The 13,913-nt window shown below is 45.3% G+C and overlaps 1 protein-coding gene across 1 annotated transcript in view; it reads right to left on the bottom strand.

The window, feature by feature from the left end:
- Positions 1-12,621, bottom strand: part of agbl1 (AGBL carboxypeptidase 1) — an 88,694-nt gene extending 76,073 nt beyond the window's left edge. The window contains exon 1 of the mRNA XM_080474617.1: positions 12,380-12,621. Within this exon, the coding sequence (XP_080330743.1) occupies positions 12,380-12,464 (85 nt within the window). The 5' untranslated portion in view covers positions 12,465-12,621. The remainder of the gene's footprint in view (positions 1-12,379) is intronic.
- Positions 12,622-13,913: the final 1,292 nt, after the last annotated feature.

Genomic DNA, 13,913 nt, shown 5'->3' with positions numbered 1-13,913 from the left:
ATGGGGAGAGGGGGGGGAGAGAGAGAGAGAGAGAGAGAGAGAGAGACAGGGGGAGAGAGAGAGGGGGGGAGAGAGAGAGAGAGGGGGGGAGAGAGAGAGAGGGGGGAGAGAGAGAGAGGGGGGGAGAGGGGGTAGAGAGAGGGGTGGGAGAGTGGGGAGAGAGAGAGAGAGAGGGAGGGGGAGGGGGTAGAGAGAGGGGGAGAGAGAGTGGGGAGAGAGAGAGAGAGAGAGAGAGAGGGGGGGGGAGAGAGAGAGAGAGGGGGGGGAGAGGGGGGGAGAGTGGAGAGAGAGAGAGGGGGGGAGGGGGGTAGAGAGAGGGGGGAGAGAGTGGGGAGAGAGAGAGAGAGAGAGAGAGAGAGCTGTTTTCACAATATTAAAAACTTGTCAAATGTGAATCCAAGCTTCTTCATCAGTTCATGCTAAGCTAGGCTGGCAGCTCTGACCAAAAGGTGGGAGGCTCAGGAGTTTATCACCTGAGGGGTTTATCACCTGAGCTCACCTGAGGAGTTTATCACCTGAGGAGTTTATCACCTGAGGAGTTTATCACCTGAGGAGTTTATCACCTGAGGAGTTTATCACCTGAGGAGTTTATCACCTGAGGGGTTTTTCACCTGAGGAGTTTATCACCTGAGGAGTTTATCACCTGAGGAGTTTATCAATTCAATTCAATTCAATTCAATTTTATTTGTAAAGCGCTAAATCACATCAACAAACATCTCAAAGCGCTCTTACAATGATAGAGTACAACAGGACCCAACTAAACCCTTCCAAAGCAAGCAGGTGTAACAAGCAACAGTGGCCAGGAAAAAACTCCCTCGCATGGAGAGAAGTTCAAGAACTCCCTCTTCAGGAAGAAACCGTGGGGCGGACCCTAGACTCTGGAAGGACGGGCCATCCGCCTTGACCGGTTGGGGGGAGAAGTACATGGGATAGGACAGGGAGAGAGAGGAAAGAAGAGGGAGAGAGAGAGTGGCAGACAGGCCAGATAAGTACAAATACTAAGAAAAGTCTATGATGAGCGTTGGTCTGATGATGAGCCAATCTCAGTCTGGAGTTTAAGGGCCGTGCCGTTGCGGTGGGGTCCCAGTGCTGTGGGGGGGGTCGGGTAGTAGGACCGTCGTAACTCCACTCTGTGAGTCTGAGGGGTTTTTCACCTGAGCTCACCTGAGGAGTTTATCACCTGAGGAGTTTATCACCTGAGGGGTTTATCACCTGAGGAGTTTATCACCTGAGGGGTTTATCACCTGAGGAGTTTATCACCTGAGGGGTTTATCACCTGAGCTCATCAGCTCATCCTTCCACTCTTATCGGACCCCTCCAGTAGAGGGAGCTCATGTTGCGTCCACAGGAGCTGAGATTCAGCAGGACTCAGGCTGCAGCAGGGTTCCATCAGGCCAGGAAACAATCACAGAAACAGTTTTTCATAAAAGGCCACATGGAAAATGAGCTCGACGGTTGAAGCCTGACACTAAAGTTGACTGAAGTTTTTGCTCAATAGAAATGATCTTGCTATGAGAGGCACTTTTTATAAGATTTCTATGAGCTGCTGTCGCTCTGCCTCACTTTTTCCTTTCCCAGTCACTGTCTGGAAATCATGACAACATTTATCTAGATCTCCAGTTCAGTAAATAAATAAATAAATAAAAACTATATTTTACATTAATCATCTTGAAACACCATATTTGTGAGGTAAAGATTACGAGCTCTGCTCGCCGAGGTGCTAAACACAACCAATGATGCAATAACGGCCAATAATGTGACTATCTTAGATGTAATGAAGCCTTTAGTAACAGTAAATCTCATTTGATGGAGGATTTCCCAGTGACACCCTGAGGGCCGCTGAAGCAGAGCACAGGGGCCACATGTGGCTCCCCGAGGCTCATGATGATGTCCAGGTCCGCCACAAATCTAAAAATGATGTAGAAGATGTTCAGAGTTAAATAACCCCCCCCCAAAAATCACTAAAGTATCTTGAATAAACATTTTTTACTAAATGTAACTGGGTTTGCTTAAAGTTTTAAGATTTTCATGACAGATTTTGTAAAAAAAAAAAAAAAAGGAAAAAAAGGATTAAATATAAAAACAAAGAGAAATAGTGTATGTCTATACTAAATGGTTTTACTGGTCCGGCCCAGTTGGGATCAGTTTGTTTCTGAAGCCCCTGAACTCGAAGCAGATTGACACCTCAGGTTGATCTCATGAATCTCCTAACCTCCCTGGCAGAGGACGACAATGCTCTTTTCTCTTGCTGGTCTATAACGAGTCGCTGGGCTTTTATAACTCCTTGCTTTTCTGAGTGCTGGACTTGAGCGTTCACAGCTGCTCTCAGCGCTCAGGTGAGGGTCAAACCACCATTAACATGCAGTGTGGCCGGAGGCTTCAGCCACACCAGCCTCAAAAGACAGGCCTTCAAAACGAGTGTTTTTAAACTCACTAACAAACTATTTTACTGACACAAGGACATGTAAGTAAGTTAGTAGTCAACAACATGAAGTGAGTGTTCAAATTAAACTGAAGTTACTACATGTGACCATAAGCAGGAGTGTCAAACACATTTAGTGTCGGGGCCACGTTCAGCCCAGCCTCATCCCCAGTGGGACGCACCAGTAAAATACTGCCTTAATAACCTTTAAATTCAAATTTGAAGTTTTCTTTGGTGTGGCATAGAGTTTACATGATGACAAATCAAATAAATGAAATATCAACTTTTTTATTGTTTGAAACAATTTCAACATAAAACCAATTTTAATGAAACGTTCTGGTGGAAAATACAGTGGAATGTTGAAAAAACAAACTTCTCTAGCTGTTGCTTTCTGGTCGAATTTCTAAACTCACGCTTGTGAGTGTGCTACTAGTGTACTACTAGTGTACTACTAGTGTACTACTAGTGTACTACTAGTGTCGTGTCGAGTCGAGTCGTGTCGAGTCGAGTCGAGTCGAGTCGTGTCGTGTCGAGTCGAGTCGTTGTTAAACTGGGCAGCTTTTGCCTTTAGCTCTTTGTTATTTAGCCGTTTAGTTTGTGACAATCATTCCTGGGAATCAGCGAAGCTTCCACAGGTTTATATTATTGTCATTTTGAGTGCCTTTGAGTGACTGAGACCAGACGGAGTGCCCCCTTGTGGTGAAGAGAAGAACCTCGGGCCAAGAATCATAGACTCTGATTGGACCAGGAGACGAAGACCGGGATTGGTGAGGAAGATGCAGGACGTGATGACATCCAGTGCGTGACGCGCTCAGTCTGTGCGGAGGGAGACGCCCTCCAGGTATATTTGCTGTTGAACGTAGACGCGCGCTCTCTTTCAAACTACATAAGGTTTGGTTGAGCCGTACGGTCCTCGTTCTGAACACCAGCTAAATACTACTTTGGTTAATAAATACTTGTCTAAACTTTAATCATTTTCAGAACCGTTTTATTAGTTTGCCGCAGATTGGAACATGCAGTGAGGTGACTCGCTCTCACCGTGTTGTGTACTGTTGTGTAGTATTGTGTCTTGTTGTGTCATGTCGAGTTGTGTTGTGTCGTGTCGAGTCGTGTCATGTAGCGTTGTGTCGTGTTGTGTCATGTCGAGTTGTGTTGTGTAGTGTTGTGTCGTGTCAAGTCATGTCGGTTGTGTTGTGTAGTGTTATGTCGTGTCGTGTCATGTTGAGTTGTGTTGTGTCGTGTCGAGTCGAGTCGAGTTGCGTTGTGTTGTGTCGTGTCGAGTCGTGTCGTGTAGTGTCATGTCGAGTTGTGTAGTGTTGTGTCGTGTCGAGATGTGTTGTTTAGTGTCATGTTGTGTCGAGTCGTGTAGTGTTGTGTCGTGTCAAGACGTGTCGTGTCAAGTCGTGTAGTGTCGTGTCGTGTCAAGTCGTGTCAAATTGTGTCGCGTTGTGTTGTGTACTGTTGTGTCGTGTCGTGTTGAGTCGTGTCGAGTTGTGTTGTGTTGAGATGTGTTGAGTTAGGTCGTGCCGAATTGTGTAGTGTTGTGTTGAGTTGTGTCATGTCGAGTCGAGTTGAGTCGTGTCGAGTTGTGTTGTGTCGTGTCGTGTCGAGTCGAGTCGAGTCATGTCAAGTTGTGTCGTGTGGAGTTGTGTTGTGTCGAGTTGAGTTGTGTTGAGATGTGTTAAGTTATGTCGAGTCGAGTTGAGACGTGTCGAGTCGAGTTGAGTCGTGTCGAGTCGTGTAGTGTCGTGTCGTGTCAAGTCGTGTCGCGTTGAGTCGTGTCGAGTTGTGTTGTGTAGTGTTGTGTTGAGATGTGTTGAGATGTGTTGAGTTATGTCGAGTCGTGTCGATTCGTATTGTGTCAAGTCACCGCTGATCACCGCTGATCGCTGCCTCTGGTCAGCTGACCAGCTACTCCAGCTGCTTCCAAAGCCCCTTCACTGTCCACTTTTAAAACTTATCTTAAAACCCATTTTTATTCCTTGGCTTTTGACCCAGCTTTAAGCTCTACTCCCTTTTTTTTAATTGCCATTTTATTGTTTTTATCGTTTGCACTCAATGTATAGGTTTTCATGTCTATTTATGTACACCACTTTGGTTCAGCTGTATTTGTTTTTAAAGTGCTATACAAGCTGAGCTGAACTCACTTCACACACTGTTGGCTGTGACCAGCAGCACGGTCTCTAGATGGATGGATTTCAGAAGGGGGAGGGTCTGGCTCTGATCCAGTCAGGTTCTTATTGCCTTCAAGAACACCGGCGTCCTCCTGCGACTTGCTGCTGTGACATAAACTGATAAACTGTCCACAACTTCCACATTAAGGCTTGTGGACCATTTTCTACCGAGGCTGGATCCTCAGGGCTCCACGTGTGGAGGAGCCCTCTGATTGGTCAGAGGACATTTACATATACTTCAATGGAAAATTGGATTAGCCTCTATTGGCCTATAAGGTTGGAAACAAAACAAGTGAGCACCTGATTGGTCAGACGTGGGTCCTCTCTATCCAGTCAACAGGAGCCTGCATGGTCAAGCTCGTGTGTTTACTGGCGTCATGATTGGCCAGCAGACTCTGACCAAGCTAACGTCGATGTAGCCAGTTAGCTCCAACCTAGTTTAAGTTACTGGCGAGGCTGATCATGACCGCCGCGCCGCGCCTCACCTGGACCCTGAAGAAGTGAAGTCTGATGGATGGACCTGAGCCACATACCGCCATGTTGTTCTCCAGAGAACCAGGAGTCTCTGTACATCCCTCCACTGCTTTGAATACATGCTTCTCCATATAAGATCTCCGTTCAGGAGCAGCTGATCTCCAGAGGAAACATCAGCTGATCTACAGCAGTGATTCACAAACAGGGGTGTCAAACATAAGGCCCGTGGACCAAAACAGGACCGCATGAGGTTCCAATCAGCGACCAAACCACCAAGTAAACAAGAAATTTCAAAGAAAACAATAATTTTTTACATAGAATCTGGTTTCATAGAGGCAATGAACAGAATTAGGGGTGAAGTTTGACCCTTCAAGCTGAAGCGAGACCAGACCTCCAAAGCTGTACTGCTCTAGTTGTGAACAAACTAAAGTTAAGTTTAGGCGGGGCTCATACCTTAATCCTAAACTTCCTTAAGGATCTCTGACTGTGGAACGAGAAGCTCCTGCTCCCATCAGTCTGCTGACAGTGGATTTACACTTTGTTGCTCTTTATCGCCGTCCTTTACTCTACGTCTACCTCTAACCCCAACCAGCATGACGTCTCCTCCTCTGAGTCTGGTTCTACAGTCTCATCTGAGTCTGGTTCTACAGTCTAATCTGAGTCTGGTTCTACAGTCTAATCTGAGTCTGGTTCTACAGTCTAATCTGCTAAAACAGGATCTGATCTTTGGCGTCTTAGAGGTCTGCATATAGTAACTAACACGATACAGCAGTTTAGTAATGGCTCCAGCCAACCGCTCACAACTGTCATCCCCCCAACACACACACACACACACACACACACACTTGGAGACCGAGTGACTGAATGGCTTATGTTACCTGCATACAGTATCATTCATACAGTACAAACTTACACATGCTCAAAATGTTCTATATACTCGAGTCTGCAGAATCCTAATAGCAAACAACGTCAAACATATTGTGCATTTTTGTATCTGATTGAGGAAATGGTCAAAAGGTCATTCACATATCGGGATTCAATGAAATGCTGTTAAACCTAAATATCTGTAAGTCAAAATAATAATGATGCCCTCACACACTGAATCCTCCCTGAGCCTGGTGGTAACACTCTTTAATGTGCTGTTTGTCATGGTTCACGTTTGTTCTGGTGTTTTGTGCATGTCTCACTCTGGGTACGTCCAAATGGTCCCTCCTATCTCCTTATCTAGGGACTACCTTAACCCCTCGATGACATCACGGGGTTAAGGAAAGGTGTTAGGAGGCTTCCTAAAGGTGTTAAGGAAAGGTGCTAGGAGGCTTCCTAAAGGAGTTAAGGAAAGGTGTTAGGAGGCTTCCTAAAGGTGTTAAGGAAAGGTGTTAGGAGGCTTCCTAAAGGAGTTAGTGAAAGGTGTTAGGAGGCTTCCTAAAGGAGTTAAGGAAAGGTGTTAGGAGGCTTCCTAAAGGAGTGAGTGAAAGGCGTTAGGAGGCTTCCTAAAGGAGTTAGTGAAAGGTGTTAGGAGGCTTCCTAAAGGAGTTAAGGAAAGGTGTTAGGAGGCTTCTTGAAGGAGTTAGTGAAAGGCATTAGGAGGCTTCCTAAAGGAGTTAAGGAAAGGTGTTAGGAGGCTTCCTAAAGGAGTTAAGGAAAGGTGTTAGGAGGCTTCTTGAAGGAGTTAGTGAAAGGTGTTAAGAGGCTTCCTAAAGGAGTTAGTGAAAGGCATTAGGAGGCTTCCTAAAGGAGTTAAGGAAAGGTGTTAGGAGGCTTCCTAAAGGAGTTAGTGAAAGGTGATAGGAGGCTTCCTAAAGGAGTTAGTGAAAGGTGATAGGAGGCTTCCTAAAGGAGTTAGTGAAAGGTGTTAGGAGGCTTCCTAAAGGAGTTAGGAAATGTGTTAGGAGGCTTCCTAAAGGAGTTAGTGAAAGGTGTTAGGAGGCTTCCTAAAGGAGTTAGTGAAAGGTGATAGGAGGCTTCCTAAAGGAGTTAGTGGAAGGGGTTAGGAGGCTTCCTAAAGGAGTTAGTAAAGGTGATAGCGGTGGTGAGGCAGTCAGATTTTCACTTAGTGACGTCATAATAATGCGACGGCGGCCATGATGGGGAAAGAACTACAAGTTTCTGAAAATGAACTACAAAAGGTTCCTCTGGGTTCTAGATGATTTCAAGTTGTTCTAGGCAGATTATTACTTTGGTAACTTACATGATCTGCTCCTTTTTCAGTCATCCTGAGTTTCCCTGAACGCTCCGATGAGCGGGTTCCTTTAAATGTTGTCGCCACAAGGAATTGTGGGGGAACATGAGCTGGTCTCCTTTGGTAAAGGAAGCATCAGTGGTTCCTAGGCTAAAGGAGGTTCTAAAGGAACCATCAGTGGTCCCTACGCTAAAGGAGGTTCTAAAGGAAGCATCAGTGGTTCCTAGGCTAAAGGAGGTTCTAAAGGAAGCATCAGTGGTTCCTAGGCTAAAGGAGGATCTAAAGGAAGCATCAGTGGTTCCTAGGCTAAAGGAGGTTCTAAAGGAAGCATCAGTGGTTCCTAGGCTAAAGGAGGATCTAAAGGAAGCATCAGTGGTTCCTAAGCTAAAGGGGGATCTAGAGGAAGCATCAGTGGTTCCTAGGCTAAAGGAGGATCTATAGGAAGCATCAGTGGTTCCTAGGATAAAGGAGGTTCTAAAGGAAGCAACAAGCCTCCTTTCCTTTGCTTATTGAGAATTCAGACAGTCCTCATCATGGCCGCCACACTAAACACTTCCGGGGTGAAGGAGGAGTGATAGAGAAGGAGACAGGAGGGACAATTTGGACGTCCCCTCTGTCTCTTGTTTCAGGCTCCTTGGTTTCCCCTCATGTCTGATTGCTGTTCCCCTACCTTGATGTCTCTTACCTGTGCCTGAGGGTGATTAGCTGCACCTGGTGCTTTTAGTATATAAGGAACTTGTGTTGTGGGTTGGTCTGTTATTCTATGTGACAGTTCCCGTGTTCCTGTGTCTAGTAAGACTGTCTTTGCCCTCATGTGCTGCAGCGTTCATGTTTTTGTGGTCCACTCCCTCGAGCTGTAGCTTCTCTGTTCCTTGGATCTTTGCTCATGTTCAAGATTTTTTTTAACTTTTAGTTTCTGTTTGTTTCAATAAAGGAGTTTTTTGTTCCACAGCATCTGGCATCCATTGAATCGACCTAACCCCACCCGGACCGTGACACTGTTATTGCATTGAAAACACCAGTGTTACCCCATCCTGTGTTTCATTGATCAAGGCCTTGTTTACACAATGTTTTTAGGGGAAAATGACAAATGTTAGTTATAACTGAAAAATCCCATATGTCACCCAGAGAGTCTGGGCGGCTCGTCCTTTATGGGCAGAGAGGAGAGGCAGCACACCTGATCCCCATCAGGGGCTTAATCACCTCGCTGACACATATATGTAGAACAATTTCTCTCTATTAGTAACCTTCTTAAGATTTTATTTGCATACCTGTATTATTGTCAAAAATACTCTCCTGGATCAAAATTATTAAAAAGCCTACAACTGTTGAAATGGCTAAAAACCTAAAAAAAAAAAAAAAAAAGGATTGGATAAAAACAAGAAGGGAAAAAGAGCTGGACTGGTTAAAAACAGGAAAAGAGCTAAATCGCTGAAACTGTCAACAAATAACAGATCAAACAGCTCAAATGACTAAATGGCCAAAACAACCAAACTAGAATCAGGAAAATAGAGTAAAAAGGCTACAAACTGCTGAAAAAGCTAAACCACCCCAAAGAAGAAGCCAAACAGGTTAAAACAGCGAATAACGCCCACAGAAGTTAAAATTCTAAATTGTAGTCATGAAATATCATGAATGCATGTTGAGAATAAAACTCCATAAATGACTTTATGAGCTGTTTGATCTTTTATGGTTAAATGTGTTTTGTTTCTCCAGACATCCCGTCCAGCTCAGTAGGTAGAGCATGAGACTCTCAGTCTCAAGGTAGAGGGTTCATGACCCCCGGCCAGCTCAGTAGGTAGAGCAGGAGACTCTCAGTCTCAAGGTAGAGGGTTCATGTCCCACGCCCGGCTCAGTAGGTAGAGCATCAGACTCTCAGTCTCAGGTTAGAGGGTTCATGTCCCCCGGCCAGCTCAGTAGGTAGAGCATGAGACTCTCAGTCTCAAGGTAGAGGGTTCATGTCCCCCGGCCAGCTCAGTAGGTAGAGCATGAGACACTCAGTCTCAAGGTAGAGGGTTCATGTCCCACGCCGGGCGCCACCTTCCTGTGGGCTCTCCACCTTCCTGTGGGCTCTCCACCTGCAGGAAGGTTCTTAATGGGTCAATGTGATCTGGGTGACGGTGCTCAGACTGACACCCCCACCACCCGGGAACGGATAAGATGGAGAAGAAGGATGGATGTTTCTCCAGAACTATTTCTTTTGGTGGAACAGGACAGAAACGTCGGAGTCCTGTACTGGAACAACTTGGTGAATCTTCAAGAAGTTTGAATTGTGACCGTTCCGGCCTGCATGTGGAGGTGGAGGATACTCAGTTACTGTAAGTTACTGTGATGTACATGTGTATAACATCGTCATATCTGAAAATTCTGTTTATTTAAAAAAAATTGTTTATCCGGGGTTAATTTCAGAGGTTCGTAACATTTATGACTGAAAAAGTTGTTTTGGTCCACAAAACATGTTTAACCTTCACAACGCAGCTTGTACGTGTACTTCTACTATATTTGAAAAAAACTATAATTAAGAATTGTTTAAATATTTGTAACAAGATTTTTTCATGCATAAAAAGATATCGAAAGTTGAAAAGTCAAGAAATTCGTCTCCAAGTGTTGAAAACACAGACAAATCACCACTTACTGGTTGAGCGGCTTCACAATTGACCTTTGGCTAAGCCCCGCCCCCAAACACAAATGAACCAATCGCATTCAACTACCCTACTCGGACGAACATTCTCCGCTCCGTATAGAGAAGCATTAGAGCTGCCACACTCGAATGTGCAACAAGCGATATGAGGCATGAGGAGAAACCTCGAGGGTTACTTTCTCCCGAGTCAAAAACCCAAACAAAACATGGACACTCTCCTGTGGATGAAGAAATGTGGCCGAACGCACAAACTCAATGCCACAACTACAAACAAGGACGTCTACAATATAAACAAAGGTCATCTCTTCACACCTGACTTTTGCTAAACTTCTGCCATGAGAGGATTCAGTCTGTGGCATCTGCAAGTCACCAGGCGGCGCTATGCTCCAGAGTCTTTGAGCAGAGGCCACATTGTTTAGAAAGGTTTAGCCGAGAGAAACAATCAGCACATATCCTGAAATGAACTTCCTTTAACACACTGTACCAGTGACAGTTTGTGTAAATGTGTGTCATGAGTAACGTGTGGCGTCGGTTCTCTCGCTCTAACAACCTGCTCTATGGTAAACTCATCCCTTGTTCATTATGCTGAGTTGATGCTTTGCTCTCCACGTGAATCGCTGTGAATTCATATTGTGTCTTTCACTGGAACCGTCTCCGCGGTGGAGGACTGTCAACATGTGGCCTCTGGCGAACGACACACTGGACTCAGAGATTCTCAAAACACTCTGAGACACAGCGCCGCCTAGTGGCCTGCAGACGACGGCGCAAATCCTCTGGTGGCAGAAGAAGAGCATAAGTCACGTGAAAACACCTTTGTGAAGCCGCTCAACTCCTAACTGGTGATTTGTCTGGATTTTCAGGACTTCAGCCAAATATGTGGATTTTTCAGCAGCGGCAGCTTTAGATACATTTCTTAGATTGGCTCTTCATTAATATTCAATTTCAGTCATTTATAACTTCATTCAAAGACAATGATTTTATAAATCACATTACAACAATCTGGAATGTTTTACATTAAGGGACGCCCCCTAGTGGTGAGAACGATTCTAGTTTTAAACAATAGAAACACTTATTAAGACTCTTTTATTAACAAATAGTAAACAAATACAAGCAGATGCTTCATTAGTCTCTTTTATAAAATGAATGTATTTTGGGACCGGTTTACTTAAAATGACAGTTAGTCTGAGTTTAGGATAAACTAAAGGGACATCAGGTATATTTTCAAACAAAACAATAATCAAACAGTGAATTAGAAGAGAAGTGACAGAGTTAAATATCAAGAGACTCACTGCTTGTTGTCTTCATCTTAACATCTGGTAGAAACACCAGAACAAACCAGAGCTGACTTTCAACCAATCACTGAGCAGCTCTGGACATTTAAAAGTTGCCCCAAGTCTCAGACATGAAATGATTCTGATTGGTTTGATTTCATGTCAGTCACTCTGGTGTTAATCAGTCATTGGCGGGGGATCACTTCTAAATCCCGCCTCCTCGGGGCGGCGTTCACATAGGCCTCAAGCTGCTTAAATACACGCACGCACGCACGCACGCACGCACGCACGCACGCACGCACGCACGCACGCACGCACGCACGCACGCACGCACGCACGCACGAGAGAGAGAGAGAGAGAGAGAGAGAGAGAAATCCTCTCTTATTGAAGATAATCTGTAGAAAATGAAGAGAATACAGTTCAGGGCCGGTTGTTAGTTTGTTGGCATAAACATAATTGGACAGTATTACGATCTCCCCTGGCCAGCCACCACTGTTTTTCAACTATGAATATCTTCGTATGCATTGAAAACTCGTACAAATTACACGTACAAATATTAACAAAGATTAGCAGATTTGGTTTTACACTTTTGGTTTAATTACAGACAAATTCTGATACGACTTTTGCATATTCCAGTTTGCAATGACAAACTCTGCCTTTGGGCAGAGATTCCAGTGCAGATCGACTAATAGCTTTGCTACTATAATGCCCAGAGTCCTGGGACACTAAACCAGTTGCAGGCTTCTGTTGTTCCTGACAGCCATGGCCTTCAATTACTTAAATGAAGTGCAACAGAAATGAACGAACTGATCGGACCTCAGCGTTTGGAGAGTGGCAGCCGCGCTGACTTCACCACTGCACGGTCGATCCTACGGAGTCTCAGGAGACGAGCCAATGATACTCTGCTCCTTTCTGCTATGCCTCTGATCTTCCATCTTATTACTGCGGAGCGCCTGGACGCAGAATTCCACCTCACATTCAGGACATAACACAGTCACATAGCGAAGATGGTCATGCAGCTCGCACAGACATTAGCTGTGATGTGAAGGAACCCTTCCTCCGACGCCAAAAGATGCTTCCCATAGCTCTCATTCTTTACAGATTGTCACTCAAAGCAGAGCGGAGGTGATTTGAAGAGTCCACATATATAAGATAACAGCACGGCTTGTGTGGTTATTTTTGGGCCGATGGTGGAAACACGCGTTGCTCTGTGCTTACCTGTGCAGAAGACATTGTAGGTTCCCTCCAGCTCCTTCAGAGTCCCATTCCAGGTGAAGTTATTGCGTCCACAGCCGAACATCATGACCAGCGAGTGACTTCAGACTCCCCGCTGGCAGGCTTCCTATCTGCCCTGTGATTTAACCAAACACACAGCCAATGAGCTTGTAATCCCCCCCAGTGTCCCCCGCTGGCCTGTCACTGAGAGGAAGTCCTCAGGAATAAAAAACAACACCCACCTCCGAGTCCCAGCACCTGGCTGCCTTTATCATGCCCCTGGGCCTCCAGCCTATTGGTTAGCAGCCGAAATGTCAAACAGCACTCTGTAACGTGCCTGGGGTAGATGGGGTGAATGTATAGTGCCCCAACGTGTGTGTGTGTGCGTGTGCGTGTGCGTGTGCGTGTGCGTGTGCGTGTGCGTGTGCGTGTGCGTGTGTGTGTACAAAGTGCTCACATCTCATCCTTACGATCGAAACTACGTCCTTATTTCCTCACTTGTCCATATATTTTCTACACTCATTCTTAACCCATTCAAGGCTTAATTAATGAATTACGTCCTGTAAAAACACGCACACATGCACACGCACGCACGCACGCACGCACGCACACACACACACAAACACACACACACACACACACAGGTTGTGTTACTTTAGGGGAGCTAAAGTGACAACTGGAACAAACAGAGACCGTGGTCGGGGCTGCTGCATCGTCTCTGATGTGACGGTAATTTCTGCAGTGTTTCCATCTCCCGGAGATGACAGGGTCCCCCCCCCCCCCACCGGTGTGTGAGCTAAGTTTGGGGCTTGTGTCTACATGTAGTGCATGCTTGTATGTGTAAGAATAGAATAAAGCTCTGCTCAGTAGGCGCTTGCCAGTCAACAGCATGAAAAGGTCCACAGAGATCAAATTATTTTTAACAAGAATAGTTGGCAGCGACACTTAATATTGGGATTTGCTCTCGTGTCCAATTTTCAACACGTTGAGATGAGTTTCCACATAAAAGGAGGTCAGATTGGTTTCATACATGCAGCCCAGTTTGATCTCGATGGGACTGAACCAGAAAATTTAGGACGCAGCATTATAAGGTTCAGATCGAAGAGCTGTTTACAAGTGAAAAGGTAAAACTTCTGTTTGGTTCTGGGGCTCTGTTTACACAACAACTGTGCTCTGAGCCACTGAAAACACAACTTTTTGAAAACTGCTCCAACTCTGTCTGCCTGAAAATAGGAGAAAACGCAACTTTTTGGAAACACTCTTCCTATGTCTCAGTGGACACTGTGGAAACGCTGCTAATGGTCATGTGACGACACGGCCGTAGTAACTAGTAGTTCTGCACATGCTTAGTAGAGCCAATCAGAACAATGTTTCCTCCATTGTGTCATGACTCCCGGTCCATATTCTCCTGGACTTGGTAGTTTTATTTTGACGGTCACCGTAATAACAATCCAACTTGGTAGTTTTATTTTGAAAGTCACCGTAATAACAATCCAACTTGGTAGTCTGTCCACTAGAACGTCCGTATTCTCCTAGT

This window comes from Lipophrys pholis (genome assembly GCF_963383615.2).
Source record: "Lipophrys pholis genome assembly, chromosome: 11".
NCBI classification, from domain to species: domain Eukaryota; kingdom Metazoa; phylum Chordata; class Actinopteri; order Blenniiformes; family Blenniidae; genus Lipophrys; species Lipophrys pholis.
This window is presented reverse-complemented; position numbering and strand designations above follow the sequence as displayed.